This window comes from Larus michahellis, chromosome 8 (assembly GCF_964199755.1).
Source record: "Larus michahellis chromosome 8, bLarMic1.1, whole genome shotgun sequence".
Classification (NCBI taxonomy): Eukaryota; Metazoa; Chordata; class Aves; order Charadriiformes; family Laridae; genus Larus; species Larus michahellis.
The window spans coordinates 23766539-23783792 of NC_133903.1; the positions used below are offsets into that span (position 1 = coordinate 23766539).

General features: G+C 59.1%; 1 protein-coding gene across 1 annotated transcript; it reads left to right on the top strand.

Annotated features, from left to right (window-relative positions):
- Nucleotides 1-2305: 2305 nt before the first annotated feature.
- Nucleotides 2306-16213, top strand: LOC141747559 (protein FAM163A-like). Its single transcript, XM_074598007.1, has 5 exons — nt 2306-2410; nt 13811-13907; nt 14427-14449; nt 14988-15102; nt 15809-16213. The coding sequence occupies exons 4-5, from the start codon at nt 15010-15012 to the stop codon at nt 16211-16213; spliced, it is 498 nt and encodes a 165-aa protein (XP_074454108.1). The 5' UTR covers nt 2306-2410; nt 13811-13907; nt 14427-14449; nt 14988-15009.
- Nucleotides 16214-17254: the final 1041 nt, after the last annotated feature.

Consider the following 17254-nt stretch of genomic DNA (forward strand, 5'->3'; position numbering starts at 1 on the left):
AACACTGCTTGCAAGAGCGATGCTGTTTAACGTCTGCTTTGTCGTGATCTTCTGCAGCGCTCGCCTGCTTCAGGCCAGAGCCACGGGGGTGATGAAGCAGCTTGATCTGGATCTGAGCAATCTCATCCCCATGTTAGCCAAGTGACACCTTAATCCCAAAGAAACTCTTTTCCACGTCCACCCATGGAAATGGCAAAATGTCAGTTCCTGAATTAGCCGTAATAATGCCTCCTGTGGCCCTGGCAGCGCTTTCCAAGGGGAGAAGCGGCTCTCCATGCATCCTGGGCTGTCATCACCTCTTCACATCCTGCCCAGAGCAGCCCAGGAAATGACTTTCTCACTTCTCCTGGCCTCCTCCTCCTCTGTGCTCGCCTGGATGTCTCTAATTCACATCCCTCCGGCAGCTCTGAAGCCCAGCTAAGGGAAAATGCTACTACCTTCTGCAGAAATACTTCGCGTGCTTGTTTTTCTCGCTTGATGCTTCTCTGTATTTACCAGCCCTCTGATGTGCCGGGGTTGGTAATGCGGGTTTCTTTATCGGCAGGGGAATAGGAGGCTTCCCTGCCGTCCTGGGCTGTGTGCGGGTGTACGTGTGTGCCACGCAGCCCTTCGCCCGCAGCCGGCAGACGCTCAGATCCTGCAAGCACAGAGGGTAAGTGCTGTGACAGGTTCCACTTATCTCGCCTTTGCATTTCATAATTCATACTGCCCTTTTGCTAAAAGGCGCAAAGCCGTTTGCATCCAAACAAGTATTTATTCCCTCCTGGCTCAGCTCTGCCGCTGGATCCTGGGGAGGAATCAGCGGGTCGGGCTCCTGGCACCGGCAGCGAGCAGCTGCGAGGGCTGAGCTGGGATAACAGGGAGAGCAATCTGTGGCCAATTGGATGCCCTGACTGATGGCGAGGGTGATGGAGGAGAAGGTGAGTGGTGTTTTCTCCCCAGCTTTAGAGCTTGCTCTCCATGGAGGAAAAGTATCGGTGTTGTCCCTTCCTTATAAAAGGGGAAACTGAGGCAGAGGAGGATTCAACTGACTCGCTGTAATGGGGTGCTTGCATTAATCCCACCAATTTGCACTGCCTTGCACCAGCTCTCGTGCCCCATAGAGACCGAAATCAGAGAGAAGCAGGCGAACACATGTTCTCCTCGCACAGCAATCCTCACGCTCGCAGCGGTCAGCTCGTGGTGCAAGGCATGAGATTTGATTATCCTTATCGTAGCTCGCAGAGGCGAGCAGCTCTCTGTTTCCAAAGGCGATGCCAGCCGCAAGCTGCACCTTTTCCAGCTTAGACTCTTGGTTTGGAGCTTCAGAGCTTCCCAGCAGCTGGCAACACATGTTGGGGGCAACGCCTTTCTGCATGCATGTGTGTTTGTGGCTCCCCAGTGCTGGCATGTACTTGGGGCACAGCAGCGATGGGCCGAGCGCCGTAATGCAGCCGGCCTCGCGCTGGGAAGCCGATGTATGCAAAAGGTCGGCTCTGTTTTACAGAGAGTTCTGGGGTGTGGGGGGGTAACCTTGTGTGAAAAACACCGTCTAGGCTTGGCATCCTCCTCCCTGCCCCAGCTCACCCTTCTCGCGGCGATGCGATGGGTTTTTCTGCCGGCTGTTTGCAGCACCGGATCCCTGCCTGCGCTGGCGGCCAGAAGGGTGTCATCACCTGGGACATGGATCAAGCCAGAGCTGGAGCCTCCAGACCCTCGGCACGGGGCCAGGGCGGTGGTGGTGGCAGCACCGGGGACACTGATGGGGCTGAGGGTGCTCAGGGGGCTGCTGGGGGTGGGTTTGGGGTGCCCAGGGGTGCTGTGGGACCCGGGCTCGGGGGTGCTGCAGGGTTCAGGCTTGAGGGTGCCCTGGGGGTACCTAGGAGTTTGGGGATGCTCAGGGGATGCTGCCAGTGTGTGCTCCCCCCGGGAGAGCTGCAGACACTGGGGTGTAGGCTGGGGGCAGACTGAGCGGGCGCCCCCCTGCACCCTCCCCTGTGGGGTAGGCACCCGGGGGCTGAGGGGGCCGCGGCCCGGCTCCCCCGGCCCGGCTCCAGCCCGCGGAGGAGTTTCGGGGGGACAAACCCGTGGCTGCGCCCTCCCGCAGCAAACTTCGGGGGGTGCGGGGCCGGGGGCTGCGGGGGCGGTGCTCGGGGGTGGCAGCTCCGGCCCCCGGGCAAACTCCTCCCCCGCTCGCCTCCACCCCCGCTGGTCGGACCCGCCTCGGCTCTCCCGCTCCTCCGCTCCGGTGATTATTCTTCTTCGTATTATATTATTATTATTATCGCTGTTATTATTATCGTTATCCTTCTCCTCCGGACCTCCCCTTCCTCCTCGCCCGTCCCGTCGCGGCCCGTCCCCCGCCAGCCGCCGGACCCGGCTCCGCCGCCGCCTGCGCCGCTGCCCGCTCCTGCCCGGCCCGGGCGCCCAGGTACGGCTCCGGCATCCCGCCGCCCTCACCCCCCGGCCCCGGACACGGCAGCTTTGCAGAGGGGACGGGGCGAGGGAAAGGATCTCGCTTGAATTTGGGGCTGCGGTGGGAAGGGGCGCCCGGGCGGTGGGGGGCGGGCTGCGAGCTGGGTTGCCCAGTTTGGGATGCTCCCGCCATCCCGCTCCCGCCATCCCAGGGCCGCGCTGAGCCCCCTGCGCTGCAGCCTCGTCCGGGCGAAGCTCCAGGGTTGTGGTTCCCTGCAAGGTCCTGACTTATCCTCTCAGGGTTATGAGGTCCAACTTTGCGTTGAGCTGGGTTTTTTAAGTCACTCTTCTGGCTAAGTTAACTCTTCTGGCTGCTCGGGTGGGTAGGGCTGAGTTTGCCCGTCTCCAAACCCTACTTCTTCGCAACTGGGTGAAGTTTTGAAAGTCCCAAGCCCGGGGCTCAGCCTCTGGCTCCCTCGGAGGGAGCCCAAAGCCTCGCCGGTCAGCAAGGACATGATGGCCCAACAAATCCCCAACCAAACCTCTCCGCGAAAATGGTGGCTGCCTTTGCTGAAGTGGAGGAAATCAAATCCTTTTGTTTATTCCGAAGGATCTCTGTTTTATCTCTCACCGTGCCGCGGTAATTAAAGGAGACCTGTGCTCCAGTTATTCGCCTGGCTTTTGTTTTCTCCTAAGGTTATCCTGTAGGATTTTATTCCCTCCAAAAGGGCATGTGGAAACATTTAGTGTTTTCAGCTGGATTTTGTTTGCGTTCTATTGATTATTTCTCCAGCAGAGAGGTTTTTCTAAGGTGTGGTGGAATATTCCACCCCAACGGAGACTTCTATTACCAGGGTGGGTTTTTTTTCCCCTTCTACCAGCCTTGCCCCTGGCTCATCCGAGCCACAGAGTTTCCCCGTGATGCTGTTTGTGGGGTACTGGGTGTACTGGGGCTGCTGGTTGGTAGTCAGTGCCACCCCTGCGGGATCCGATGGGCTCTAACCTGGGCTTTGCTGGGGAGGGGGAGAAAAGGCTTTTTCTAGGAAGGGCTTTTTCACCTGTTGAAAAGCCAAGAGGGGAGGGCGGCAGTAGGCTGCCATTCTCAGTATTCTGGTGAATGTTGGATCAGTGAGTCCGATCCCATTCCAGCACCGTCTCCGCTGGGCTGTGAGATCCTCTCCCACCTCTTTCCAAAGTGCTGGGTTTCAGCCTGACCGCGGGCCCGAGCACAGCCGACTCCGGGGGCCCCGCTCTGCACCAGCCCAAAAGACTCTGAACAGGGTGGAAATCAGGCGCGAAGGATTTTCCACTCAGCAAACCCTCCTCTCCAGAGAACTGCCGAGCATCCTCCAGCCATTTTGCATGGGAGCGTTTTGGGTGCACGGACGGACGGGAGGCCCAGGCAGCTGCCTGTCTGCTGGGAAGTGTTAGGCTGGGGCGTTCGGAGGAGCTCGGCTCCCGGCTGGAGCAGGATCACCAACCTTAGCCACGGGCACGAACAGGAACACAAGAGCTGCTCCCCTTTCCAGGTCTGCTTTGTGGTGATGCCTCGAACCTAGTAGCCCCCAGGGCAAGCGGCAAACAGAAATAAGGTCAGGCCATGGTGCTCCTGTTGTTGCCTGCCCCGGCTGCCTCCCCCTCCAGCCTCCATCCCTGCTGCATCTGCAGCCGGAGCCCCTGCCGCCTCCCATCCCTCCTGGTGTCTCTGCCCGCTCAACCTTCCCCCTCGCTGCTTTCCCACTGGGATGAAATATTTATTGAGGCTCCGTTACCCTTGTTTTCTTGAAAGCACGTTTCACACTTCATTTGCAGGAGACATTAAGAGACTTCACGGCGGGTTTTCCTTCTCGCTGGGCGCGTGCGATGGTGTGTGCGTGACCATCCCAGCCAGCCCCGCTCCTGCCTGATCTGGCAGCGCGGGCTGGGCGAGGTGGAGCATCTCGAGCGATGGATGAGTCTGTATCCCTCGCTGTGTGATAAATCAACTAGAAAAAAAAATAGCTGGTCTGGAATCCAGCAAAGAGTTTAGCTCTGCAGAGCCGACCTGTCCGTGCCCAGTTGCGTTGCACCTCCTCGCCCTGGCTGGGATGTGGTGGGTAGAAGGAGGGTGAGTGATCCCGTAAAGCAACCGCGGGTGAGATTTTCCCATGGCTTTATGGAAAAGTCACTCCTTGACCTGATCCTGGGAGTGACTCCGCTTGGATTTACCCCAAAAAGCAGGGTTGGGGTTGGGCGCTGTGCCCCTCCATCGGCCCGGAGCAATGTGTGGCTTCAGCTCTCCCTGGCTCTGCGTGGCCCGTGGGCTGCGGTCCAGGATCCCGCCGGATGGGCCATCCCAGAGGGTTGAATTGCCATTGGCTTGAAAAGCAGAGCTGCAGCTGGGGACCCGTGCCCATCCCTTGGGATGGCTCTCCCCATGTGGGCTGTCCTCCCATGGCACCGGATTGGGGTCATTCCGGATACTGTAGGCAGCCGAATTGTGGAGCGGGAAAGGGGGCCCGTGGCTTTCTCATGCCTGCATGGGATGGCTTTCCAGAGTGAGAAAGCTGCAGTTTGACAAAGACTGATCCGTGCCGGCTGTGCGGGCAGAGAAGGGCAGGACGGGCTTCCCTGCCCAGACCCGCTGGCGGGGGAGACGTGCTCACGTAACCCATCCCCCGTGGCAGGGTTTTACACCCGCTCAGGACTGAAGGCAACGTGAGGAGTGAGGCAGCAAAACCTTTGGAAAAAAATTTTTCCCCCTGCTAATTGAAGCAATTAGCAGGAGGGCTGAATGCTACCGAAAGCAGCGGGAGCAGGTGGGGCCGGATCTCTGCCGGCTTCAGTGGAACAATGCCGGGAAGAGGCAGCAATTGCCAGCGAGGCCATTACCCCCCAGTGCCCAGCGTGCGTCCTGGGGATGGGGATCCCTGGGGGTCAGGGTGGCTGTAAACTCCTGTCCCCACAGGTGACGTGGCTGTCACTGGGCCTGCAGCTCACCAGGAAGGATGAGGTACATGGGCAGAGCCAGCTGGGGCACCCAGAAAAAGCAGAGGAGGCAGATCCCAGAGCTCCTCGTGGGTGGTGTCAGCAGCAAGGGGGTACCCGGGCTGCAGGCGGTGGGGTTTTGGCCGCTTCCCCTCCAAGCTGGCTGGTTTTTACTGTGACCACCTTGTTCTCCCCGTCCAGGGTGTCACTGAGATGGGAAGAGCGGCTCATCCTTTCCCTGTGCTGTGTCTGGCTCCCTGCGGGAGAGACCTGTGGTGGCTCCTGCATAAATCCCACCCTGCTGAGATCCCCGCTCCCGCTACAGGCTCCTTAAAACCACAGGGGAGTTAAAAACACGTGTCCGTAGGGCTAGGAGGTGGTCGCCCCTGAAATAGCTGCTGGTCTGAGGCTCCGGGGCAGGTCTTGTCTCCTCCCTGGAGCTCAGGGATGAGCCGCCGGTGGCAACCGTCGCGCTGGGCAGATGGAGGCGGCAGCTCCTGGGCGTTGTGGAGGGTAGGAGGAGTGAATGAAGAGACGAACAAGAGACTTTTCTGGGTTGTTTTTTTTGGATCCCGACCACAAAGCCTCGCTGCCCCAGAGCCAGCATCTGGCCCTGCTGTCTGGCCCCGCCAAAAAGAGACAGTCTGTCTGCCTTGCGCTTTCGGGGAGGCTTTGAGAGCCCTCCTGACTGTAGTACTGCCGCACGTGGGAGGCTCCTCTCTCTGTATTGCTGCCTGAATGCAATTAGGCATTAATGAGTCATTAAAATAAATCTCTGTTTCTGCTCGGCGCGCACACGCCGGGGGGATGCTGGCAGTGGGAGCAGCAGGTCTTGCATCATGCGCAGGAGGAGGCTGCGCTACCCCCCGCCCTCCACCCCAGGGCTGGGACACGGCGCCCGCCATCTCCCTTTCCCCGTGGAAAAAAGGACGTTTCCCAAGCACCGTGTGGGTTTGCGGCTACCGTGGGAGCGGGATTAAATTATAACCAGCCCTAGGGCTGGGGGTTTTTTTTGGAGGAATGGTGGCCTGGGGGTTATCTGCTCCCTGATGCTGAAGGGCACCTGCCCAGCTAGAAGTGGGCAGAGGTGTAACCAGCCCTGGTTTGCGGCTCCTGGTTTGTTAAAGGTGCTGATGGTCGTGTCCTTTGTAACCCGGATCTGGTGGGCAGCTGGGGGAGATCCCAGCCGGCCCAACGGCTGGAGGGAGATGAACGGGAGGCGAGCACCGAAACGTGAAAGGGAAAGCGTGGTGCATCACTGACAGCCATCCGTATAGTTTTCCTAGCTGTAAATGGGATTTAAAGTGAGCTCGTGAGCCAAGAGGGATGCTGGTGGCCTTTCTCCTCGTGGGCAGACACAAGGCTCATCTTCCTTCACTCCACCCAACTGGTAAACAGCCCAGTTACCCCTAATGATGTCTTTGCTAATTTAATCCCTCCGCAGTGGCTGCCTCGCTGGCACGCTCGTAGGCAGGCAGGAGGGCAGATGCTGGCAGGACGCAGGGGGACATCCCCTGCACGTCCCCAAGGAGCAGCGTCCCTCAAACGCACGGTCGCTGTTTCAGCCGCTGGCCCCATAGCGTTATCCAGGCGGCGGGAGGGCAGGAGTTAAAACCAGGGGTTGAGCAGGGAGAATTAATTTTTTAATTTATTTTAGCAAAACAAATAAATGGGGTGACGTCGAGGCACAAGAGATCCGCCCCGGCGCGACTCGGACAGCGTTGCCCGAGTGTGCTGTGCTGGGGGGGCGGCTGAAGCCGATGGGATCCCAGAGGCTCCAGCCTCGGCCAGACCTTTTTCCCCGGGCTTTGCTTTCAGGAGCAGAGTTTGCCGCTCCACGGAAGGGTTTTGCACAAGTCGTGTTTCATACGTCAGGCTGGGAACAACGGGGACAGGGCGGCGAGGGCAGCTCCGGGTGGGAATTGAGCAGAGGATTTTCATGGGAGTGGTGGAAAGGGTGAAATGGCAGCGATGTCCAGGGCAAGGAGGGAGATACCAAGGTGGTGCCTGGAGGAGAAGCTGTCCTGGGGGTCGTTTCAAAGAAAGCCAGTGAGAAACTGGCTGAAATGAAAAAAAAAAAACATCTTTAGTGGGAAACTCGCTGCTGTGCTCGGTTGGGTCTTGTTGGGGATGCTCTGCGGGGATGCTCCAGACTGTGTTGCACGATGCCTCTGCTGGGATTGATCCTCCTGTTCCAAATTTGTGCCCGGGGCGAAGATGCATTTGGTGCCTCTGGGTTCCCCGGTGGGATGAGCCCTGCTGGAGAGCAGGGAACGCACCTTCCCGGGGTAGGGCAGCAAGAAAATCAAACTGGGGAGAAGGTTGTGTTTCTGCGGGCTGGGTTTGCAGCCCCTGGGGAACGGAGGGATCGGGCTGAGGTCTCCGTCCCCTTGTCCTGATGGAAAGAGCCCACTGGTGTGAAAATAAATGGGTGCTGAGAAGGTGAAGGTTTCATCTCGGAGCGATGAGGGTGCTGGAGAAATACCCTCCCGGGGCTGGGAATGAACAGCGGAGCATCCTGGAAGGGAGGCCGGCTCTGTCCCACTGCTGGGGAGGGTCTCCAGGCTGTGGGATCACCAGGATCCTGATCCATCACCGGGACCTTCCACCCCCCTGAGGCCTCAGTGTGGATGGCTGGAGGCTGAGAGCTTTAAAAGAGGTCCCTGCTGCCCCATTTGGCTTTGCTGGTGCCACCTCGCCTTTTCCAGGGCAAGTGCTGGGAATGCTGGCTGATGCAGGGGAAACACTGGTGCTGTGTGGGTGCTTTACCAGCGGGTTAAATCAGTCGTGGGATATCTACAGCGACGCAACGAGCTTGTGCGGACACCAAGGGTGACGTCGGGGTAGAAGCAAATAACCCTTCCCGCTCCTTCCTGCGCTCGTGAGGATCCATCTCCTGTGCTGTACCCTGTGAACACCCGGGCGCTGCTGTGGCAGGGGATTTAGGGGCAACGTGGGCTGCAAATGAGACCCAACTCCTTGCTCTCCAGGGCCACGTCCTCCAGGGATCCGTGGTACGGCAGGATCCAGCCCTGGGCTCCGGCTCTCCGCTGGCTGTGGCCACAGGCATGGTCCTGAGCCTTTAGCACTCGCGTGCGGCAAAATGCTCTGGCTTTTTGGCAAGGGTTGGTCTCACATTCGGCGTTCTGGCTCCCCGCAGCCTTGCTCTGCTCCCAGTGCAGATGCTGCTGCTGTGGTCGCTCGTCGCGGGGCATATTTGGGTGCTGGGAGAGGTGGTGCCCGCGGGAGGGATGCTGGCCAGGTCCTGGCTGGCTCCGGAGAGCCTGCGGGGATCTGACGTGGGGCATAATCTCAAAAGCCCTTCTCGGTGCGACTTGGCTTGATGCCACCCGTTTTGTCGCTGGTTATTTTGGGACCATGGCGGAGCGGCTCCCCAGCACGTGTGCCTGGGCTCGGCCACGGCATTTGCCAGGAGCAGCCCCGGGATGGACCCCGGGCGCAGCAGCGGGAGATGAGCCGTGTGGGTCAGGGCAGGAACATCCCCATCCCACTTCCCACCGTGGGCTGCCCGTCTCTGATGCCTTCACCACGTCCGGGGCTGCACCCACCCACCGTAGCTCCAGAGCTGGGCGGATCAGGAGCCGGCCGAGTAAACGCAGCGGGTAGGAGATGCATGGGGGGATGAGGAGGGAGGTGTCGTTTTCCTGCCCTGGGTTTTTAAGCTGCCCTGCAACGAGGAGGGGCTGCAAAGGGTGTATAATTATACAGGGACTTGCCTAAATCCAGGTGTAGCCCTGGTCGTGGGCTTTGCATGTTGATATGTGTGCCTGGGGGGACAGGATGGGGTGACGGTCCCTTCTGTGTCCCTCTGTCCCTACCCCTGTGCATGGCTCCAGTTAATCCGCACAGGCAGGCGAGATAGGATCTGAATAGTGGTTTAAGGAGATAAAGGGGAGATGAGATGCCCAAGTAACGAGATACTGGTGTAATCTGCACTTGAGACGTCCCAGGCTGCAAAGCCACCCTTCCTCCAAGAGTCTGTGAAGTGCTGGGAGGTCTCCCTGGGACGGGGATGGGGATGTGCCAGCCAGTCCCAAGATGTACCTGGGCTTTGCACACCCGGCGCTGCCGCGCCTGGAGATTTTAGGGGGATGCTGAGTCCTATGTGGCTGTAAAGGCGATTGCTGCCGGCGGGGAAGGTCTCCTGGGCTCCTGTAGGGCAGGATGAGGCCTGGGAGGGGAGAGAGGAAACCTGAATTGGCAAGAAGGTGTTTTTTTGGAAGAGTTTGACGCCAGGAGAGGGGATCTCCTGGGCTCGGTGGGTCGGGAGCATGGTGTTAGCAGCAGGAGCCCAGCCCTTCGTGCCGACCCAGGAGCCGGGGTCCGGCTGGCGGCTTCCACCCTTGAAGTGGTTTGGGTTTTGTTAATTGCCGTTAGTAACTTGCCCTTCCCACAAAGCTTTTGCAAGAAAAGAGGTGGTTTGAAAACCTTGTCGGTGTTTCTTCTTTCCCATCCCTCGGCTGGGGAGGAGCGGGGCTGGGAGGAGGCACCGGGGAGCTGGTGCGGGTGGTGGAGGGAACACGAGGGCGGGATTGCGGCAGGGCACGGGATTTTCGGTTTTGATGACTGACCGCAAATTGCTGGAGCCTCAGCGGCGGGGGCAGTGTCACCTCTGCCACCTGGCTGTCCTTGCGGCGGCCGGGAGCAAGGAGCCGGGTGTTGGCTGTGGTTTCCCTTGCAAAACTGCTGGGGCCAAACCTCGCGTGGCTCGAGGGGCCGCAGGGCACAAAAAAGCCTGGGGTAGGAAACAGGGTGCACAAAACACCCTCTCTGCTGGGAAAAGCCCGTTTTGGTGTTCTCTGCAGCAGGCGGAAATCAACGTTTTCCCAGCCACCGCTGTGGTTTCCGTCCGCAGCCTGGTCCGAACTCAAATATAAGTTGGGCAGAACCAGCCATGGAGCCGAGCGCAGGTCACAGGGGTTTTATTGCTGCGGGAGGGAGCGGGGCTGCTCCGGTTGCCCAGTGCCACAGGCAATTTTTATGCCTTAAAGATGCTTTTTCCTCAATATATTTATTAACAGTCTATCAAAAGTGAGAAGGGGCTGGCCCCATCCCGCCCCCGCCTGGGTGATGGGGCTTGAGCAGGCTGATGTGCAAGGGTAAATCAAAGCAGCAATTTGTAACTCCTCCAAAATTCAGCGTCCGCAGGGCCTGGGATGGGCAGCAGGTTTAGCTCCCTGGCGACCCCCACGGATCCCTTAATTCAAAGTTTAAAGGCTTCAAAGTGACCCAGGGGTTTAGGACCTGGGCAAGAAGCCTGGGGGCGAGTGCTGGGGCTGTCGGGGGGGGCTGCTGGGGGGCCGTCAGCTGGGTGCAGCCCCCGCGTCCTCTCGCATCCCGCGTTGCCTTCACTCTCTGGGTGAATTTTCATTTGGGCTCAGCTCATTTAGGAGGGTCTCCTTGTTTCTGCTCCCCCACGACTCGTCTCGTCCTCTTAGGTCTTGTAGCACAGACCATCCGACGTGTGACGAGTTTGCAGGGTCCCAGCCCTCCCCGTGTGCCCCTTCCTGCCCCATGGCAGAGGGGAGCCGTGCTGCTCACGTCCTCGTCCCCTCGCTGAGGTTTGCGACCGTGGGTTAATCCACCCGAATCCCACGAGGCTGAGCCCGCGAGGGGCGGGACGCAGCCACCCGGGAGCTGCCCTGTTGTTTGCTGCCATGATCTGTTTTGAAAAGGCAGCCCTGATGCTGTTTTTTTCCAATTAGGCTCTGGGAGATGATTCTGGTAAGGCAGCAGCCGGGCTAATTTACCAGGCAGACATTTCATTGAATTAGCCCGTGAGCTGCAGAGCGAAAACCGGGAGAGCAGAGCCCGGGCTGGGGCAGGACTCGGCAGCGAGGTTCGGCATGATGCTCACGGCAAATAGCCGTGCTCAGCCCGAGCCTGAAACCTGCTCCCGAGCTCTTGTGTCAGTGTTTGACCCTTGTTGGATGGCGAGGTGAGCTCGGGGCTGGTGGGATGCGCCGGGAGAGGAAGGATGGGAGTTTCTCAGCTGGGCTGAGAGTGCTGGCGGTTGGCAAAAACCTCCCCATCGACTTGCAAACCGTGCAAATCTGCTATGGACGTCATTGAAGGAGAATAAATATAGAAGCCTGCGATGCCACTCGTTCCCGGAGTCGCTTTTCAGGCCGTAACTTTGCGCTGCGGGGCGACATCAATTAAAGAAAATGTATCTCTGCAGCAAGCGGTTTTGCACGCCTGCCCGGAGGAGTTCGATACGGCCGGGGACCCTCCCTGCGCCCGCTCCCGTCCCCATCGGGGACAGTGTGACACCACTGCCTACTGTCTCTAATCGCTTCCCGAAAGCCAGGGAGGGGCAGGGAGGGTAACGCAGTATTTAAACAACCCTCAACTCTCTTTTTAAGCCAAAAGGAGAAATGGGACTGCGCCCCCGGGGAGTTTGGCTTTGCAAGATGTGCATCCCCCTGCCGTGCCTCCGCATCCCGTCCCGCTGCGGGAGCAGGAGCCACGGGGCTCGGCTCAGCTCACAGGGCAGCCCGAGGCTTTTTGGGGATGCCTAAAAATGTACGGCGCTTTTGCCGGGGTGGGGTGGGGGGGCCATGCAGTGCTCAAGCCCTGGGGGAGCTGAGCCAGTGGAGCCCAAAATGCCCCTTTCCCGGCAGTTTGGGATGTGCTTGGCAGGGGCCAGATGGAAAATGGACGTGGGCTGATCCCCAGTGGCATGGACGCGGCTGCTGCGGCTGTTGTGTGGTCCCTGCGAGGGCTGGAAAAGGCCATTGTCATTGTCCTGCCCCGTTCTGGGCACGTTTACCTTAGAATTCCCAAGACCTCAATTGCGCCTGAGACTGGGGCTCTTTGCTCCATCCCTGGGAGGTGTTGCATCCCCTTCTGCATCCCTGCAGAAGAGCGCTGTGGGTTAGAGAAGGCTCTTTTATAGGCACAAACTATTTTATAGGCACAAACTGGGTAGAAAATGAACTGCTAGGCTGCCAGTGAGCAGGATTTTGGGGGGAGGAGGGGAGGAAACTTCCTCCTCTCCAAAAGCATCACCTCCAAAGACATGAGGAAAGGCAACACTTACTTCTCTTCTGCTTTGTTTTAATTTTTGCCTTTTTTTTTTTTTAACGCTCTCTATTTTAATAAGCAGGAGCCCGGCTCCTGAACGGGGCCAGTGAAACACTGATCCTGGCAAGTCCAGGAACGGGAGTGCCGGAGATGGGGCACGTGGAAGCCCAGCTGCCCTCGAGGCAGCGCTGGTCGGGCTTGGAGGTGACCAAAGGGTCCCCAGGGCCAGTCCCTCCCCACCCAGGGTCGTTCTCCGAGGCCACCGGCTTGCTCCAAACCTCAGGCTAATTGGATGCTGCTCCCTGAGCTCTAAATCAAATCACAGCGCCCATGAAATGAAGTTCTCTGGACGCGAACGGCCGCCTGCATCATCCATCACCGCCCGGCTCACGGCGCGTCCCTCTTGGGGATCATCAAAGGTCAACGTTTGCCTTTTCCAGCCACCCACCTTCAGCTTTTCCCTGTTGAGGATGGCACCTGGGGAGGTGATAACTCCATCGAAGGCTCTCCCACATGTCCCCCCACCATCCCTGGTGCCCTTTGCTCTTGGCAATGTTTTGGGGCGCAGTTTGGTAACAGGGTGCAGGAGCCGAGCGTGTCGGTCTCTATTATTAGACCTGCGTCGGGTCCCCTGATGGATGGAGATATTAGCTGCGTTATGGACCTATTGATTTCTCAAGGTTTTGGTTTTTTTTTTCGCCTTTGTTTTGTGCGCGAGAGCGGCTCGAGGAGGAAATCCAATGGGTGCCCGCCTTTTGGCTTCGTACGGGAACTTTCCAAGAGCTGAAAATCAATTTGCGGCTGGCAGGATCCTGCAAATCACTGCAGCGGAGTGAGGGGGGGGATTTTTGGAGGGGGGGGGGTGGTGGTTCCCTGTGGTGCCCAACGGCACATGCAGCAGCGAGGGGGCAGGGGCAGAGTTGGGCAGGTCTCGTCTGGAAGCTGCCACCTCCCTCAATTAGGGCCTCCCTCGTGGAGAGCAGGTAATTAGATCTCCTTGGCTGCAACCGGCTGGCACTTGGGCCCTATCAATTAGCCTTGCTCCGGAGGAGGCACAGAGGGATGCGGGGACCAGTAATGAAATGCGGTTGCGCCAGGCGTCACCGGAGGGTGGGGGTGACAGGGGCGATGGGTGCGGGACGGCTCCTGCACCCGCTTCTTGGGTGCCTCTCGCTCGCTTTTGCTGAAATTGCAGGTTTCGGGTGGGGGATCATGGCGGCTTGGGTTTACCCACCTTCCCAGCGCCCACCTTTCCTGCCGGTCTCCCTAAAAAAGCAACTTATTTAGCCCTGCCGCGGGGAGGTGGCATCAGCAGGGATGGGGACACTGGGCAGCCCCCTTGGGTGGTGGTGCAGGGGCGGACAAGCTGATGGTGGGTTTTTCTCCTTGTCCTCCATCCCAGGGCTGCTGGCGTCTCCCCGTGGCCATGCAGCGCTGCCTGTCCCGGCCGGCCGCCCCGGGCCCGGCGTGACCGTGACGCCCTGCCTGTCCTTTTCTGGGTAGGTGCCGGTGGGGTGGCGGGGGGACACCGGGGTTCGCCTGCCCCACAGAGGGTGGAGGGGAGAGCTCTTTTCCCAGCAGCACGTAAACCGTTGTCCGCTTGCGAGATGATGCATCCGCCTCCTCCATAATTAATTTTAAAGAGGAAAAGGCCGAGTGCTGACTAAGCCAGGCCTTCACCCTGTGAAGCTGAGTGATTCACAAGCCGCCGATAGCACAGCCTTGGCCTGCAGAGTATTTCTCCGAGCTTGGGAAATGCCTCCTTTCCCTGCTCCAAATTAAAGAAAATAATAAATTATAATAATCACCATCATCCGTAGGGCGCAAAATGCTCTTTGCACCACGGAGGCTCCCAGGGGCGCGACTCCTGCGCCCCAGGAGCCCCGTCCCTGTGGAACGCGGGATGTGAAGCGGGGCTTCCCGCAGGTCCCGCAGCGGGGCGAATTCTCGGGAAGTGGGGAAACGCAGGGGAGGGAGGCTGGCGGGCCGCGGCTGACCTCTCTCTCTGCTCCTTCCAGGTCCAACGCCTCCGTCACTGAACGTAAGTAGCCCCCGGGTCCCGTGGCGTGGGGACGGCGGTGGGGGCTGCTTGGCTCCATTCCAAGCCCATGTTAGACCCGTCGGTGCCCAGCAGGCGGCCGGGGTGCATTTTTTGGGCTCAAATTGCCACAGTTGTGGAGTTCAAAGTCTCCCCTTTGGCTTTTCCCAATGTAAACCCTTGTTTGCTTCTACATTTTGAAGCAGCAGCTGTATTTTCTGCTGGGAGGGTGGAAATCAGCCCTTTTGGCTCAGCGAGGAGGGGGGCTCTGTGGGTGGACTACGGGGTTGTTTCCTGAAGACCCCAAGCCAGAGGCAGTGATGGCACCAGGGGGACATGGTGCCACATCTCAGATGTCCTCTCTCTAAGAGATGGAGAATGATATTGGGTGATAGTTTTCCGGTTGGGGAGGGAGGAGCAGGGATGCCGTATTTTGGGATGCCTCATGGGCGTCACGTCTGTGATGTGACGTCAAAGTCGTGGTAGGTGACTTCTGTGTCCCAGGGTGACGCGTGTCTGGCCCTGTGGCCCTGCCTTTCAGAGTTTGATGGAGAATCGGTCGGATGACAGCGGGAACTGTTGTTATCACCGGGGGAATCCTAGCGACGGTGATCCTACTGTGCATCATTGCCGTGCTCTGCTACTGTAGGCTACAGGTGAGCCCCGTGGCCGTCCCCCATCTTGCCATGAACCCCGGCGGCGGCGCTGCTCCTCGGGCCGAACTGCTGGTGCGGGAGGCATCTCGAAGGGGGTTTCTTGCCTGTGATGGGCAGGGAGTTGAAACCCCCTTTCGCGCCAGGTGCTGCAGAGTTACCGCTTTTCCTCCTCCTGGCGTGGGGTGTACTCCCCAAAGGCTTTTGAGGCTCTGCAGCCGATGCTAACATAGGTGTAGGCTTGGCTGGGTTTGCAATACCAGATGGAGATTTTTTTTTTTTTATTTTTTTTTTTTACTCCCCCTGTAAATTAAACGAGGAGGCTTTCAACAACAGCTAGCTCCAGCCTCCTGCTCTTTAAAAGTTAATGCGAAGTCTGTGCCATGCAGCAGTGCCCATGTGATGAAAAGCACAGCCGTTACTTGGAATACTTTCCAACTGGCACGGTAAAATACCTTCCCCTCGCAAACGTCGCAGGCAGGGGGGAGGACGGGCTCCCCGGCAGCTGCCTCCCCCAGCACGCCCGGGTCCAGGTTTTGCCCGGCTTCTGCTGCTCAGCAGGACCCGGGTACCGATGGAGGGGAGCAGCGGGGGGTTTCCCAGGCAGGGGGACAAGGGGAACGGGGACGTGGCAGGGACAAATGTGAAGCCGAATCTGGCCGCCGGCTGCTCCGCTTCCCCTCATACACCCCCTTCCCCTTTCGCGCAGTACTACTGCTGCAAGAAAGATGACTCCGATGAGGAAGAGGAGGAGGAGGAGGAGGAGGAAGAGGAAGAGCCCGACCTTCCCGCGCATTCGCACCTGGGCACCTGCAACGCCTGCAGCTCCCGCATGGTGGATGGCCAGGGCAGCCCCGCGCCCCCCCCCAGCGAGCTCAACCAGCACGGGGCCCACAACTACTGCCCGACCTGCTCCCCCTACGCCTCCCCCTTTTACATCCGGACTGCCGACATGGTGCGCAACGGGGGCGAGAGGGTCACCTACACCCCCGCATGCTACAAGGAGATGGGGCCACCCATCAACATGGCCACCTTGCAAAGCTACCCGATGAGCCGCCACGGCCTCCTCCGCGAGAGCTTCCCCAACCCGCGGGCTATCAGCACGGAGGTGTAGTCACCGTCGCCACTAGCACAGGGTGCCCACGGCCGGCGCCCGCTCGAGGGAAGGGGCTTTTCACTTGTCTCTGGGGGATGGGTTCCCACAGGGAGGACCCCATAAACCCAGCCCCAGACCAGCACGGTCCTCCTGTGGAACCGCCCAGCACGGCTAAGCTTTCTAGGCGAGAAGACGAGAGAGACCTCGAAGGGTGACGTTAAACCGGCCACCTCCGAACCCATCATAAGTGTCATTATTATTCTACTCTATCTCCTGAAGGGACTTGTCTAACGAGGGCTATGTACAGTACAACCTAATTTAATTACCCCAGGCTCCCCCGGCTCCCCGAGCCCAGCACGGGGCCTCCAGTGTCCCCACGCAGCCACCCGAGGCAATGTCCCGCCGCCTCCGGCACGCGGAGCGATGCCTGACCACCCACCAGCTGCCACCCCCGGCAGATCCTGCCGCTGAGCTGGGAATGGCAGCACTCCTCGGCGACGGGAAAGTGAAGAAGGGAAGATCCAGGTCGTCCTGCTCCCCTCATACTGCGTTAGTCGCTGCTAGCAGTTAGGTTTTCTGTTCGAGTGTAAGGTAGGACACCACCTCCCACCTGCTTCGGTCTTTGCACGTGCTGAAGAAGTTCAAGACATGAATTTAGACTGAATTTAGATCACCGCCAGGGGAGGCAACGTTGCTCGCAAAACCGCTCACCTACGCAAACGGGCCCAGGCTGACCCTTCTGCAGCCAAAGCCCCCACCTCTTCTACTCTTCACAGGCTTTCTTAGGAGCAATTTTAACTTGGACCCATAAAAACGGCAAGATTTTACTTACAGGAAGAGTTGTACCCCTAAAGGACTGTAGTTTTGGTCACCTTCAGTGTTCGAAGCCCTACCAGCCCCCCCTGACAGTTCTGGACGACCAGAGGAAGGTTGGCTTTAGGGTGGCTTTCGCTTTCGACAGCAACAGCAGAGACCACCGGGTGCCATCTGCTCCTCTGCAGGGCCCACGACCTCCCACCAGAGAGCGATGTTCAGGTTGTCGGGGTCCCCTCTCTTTTG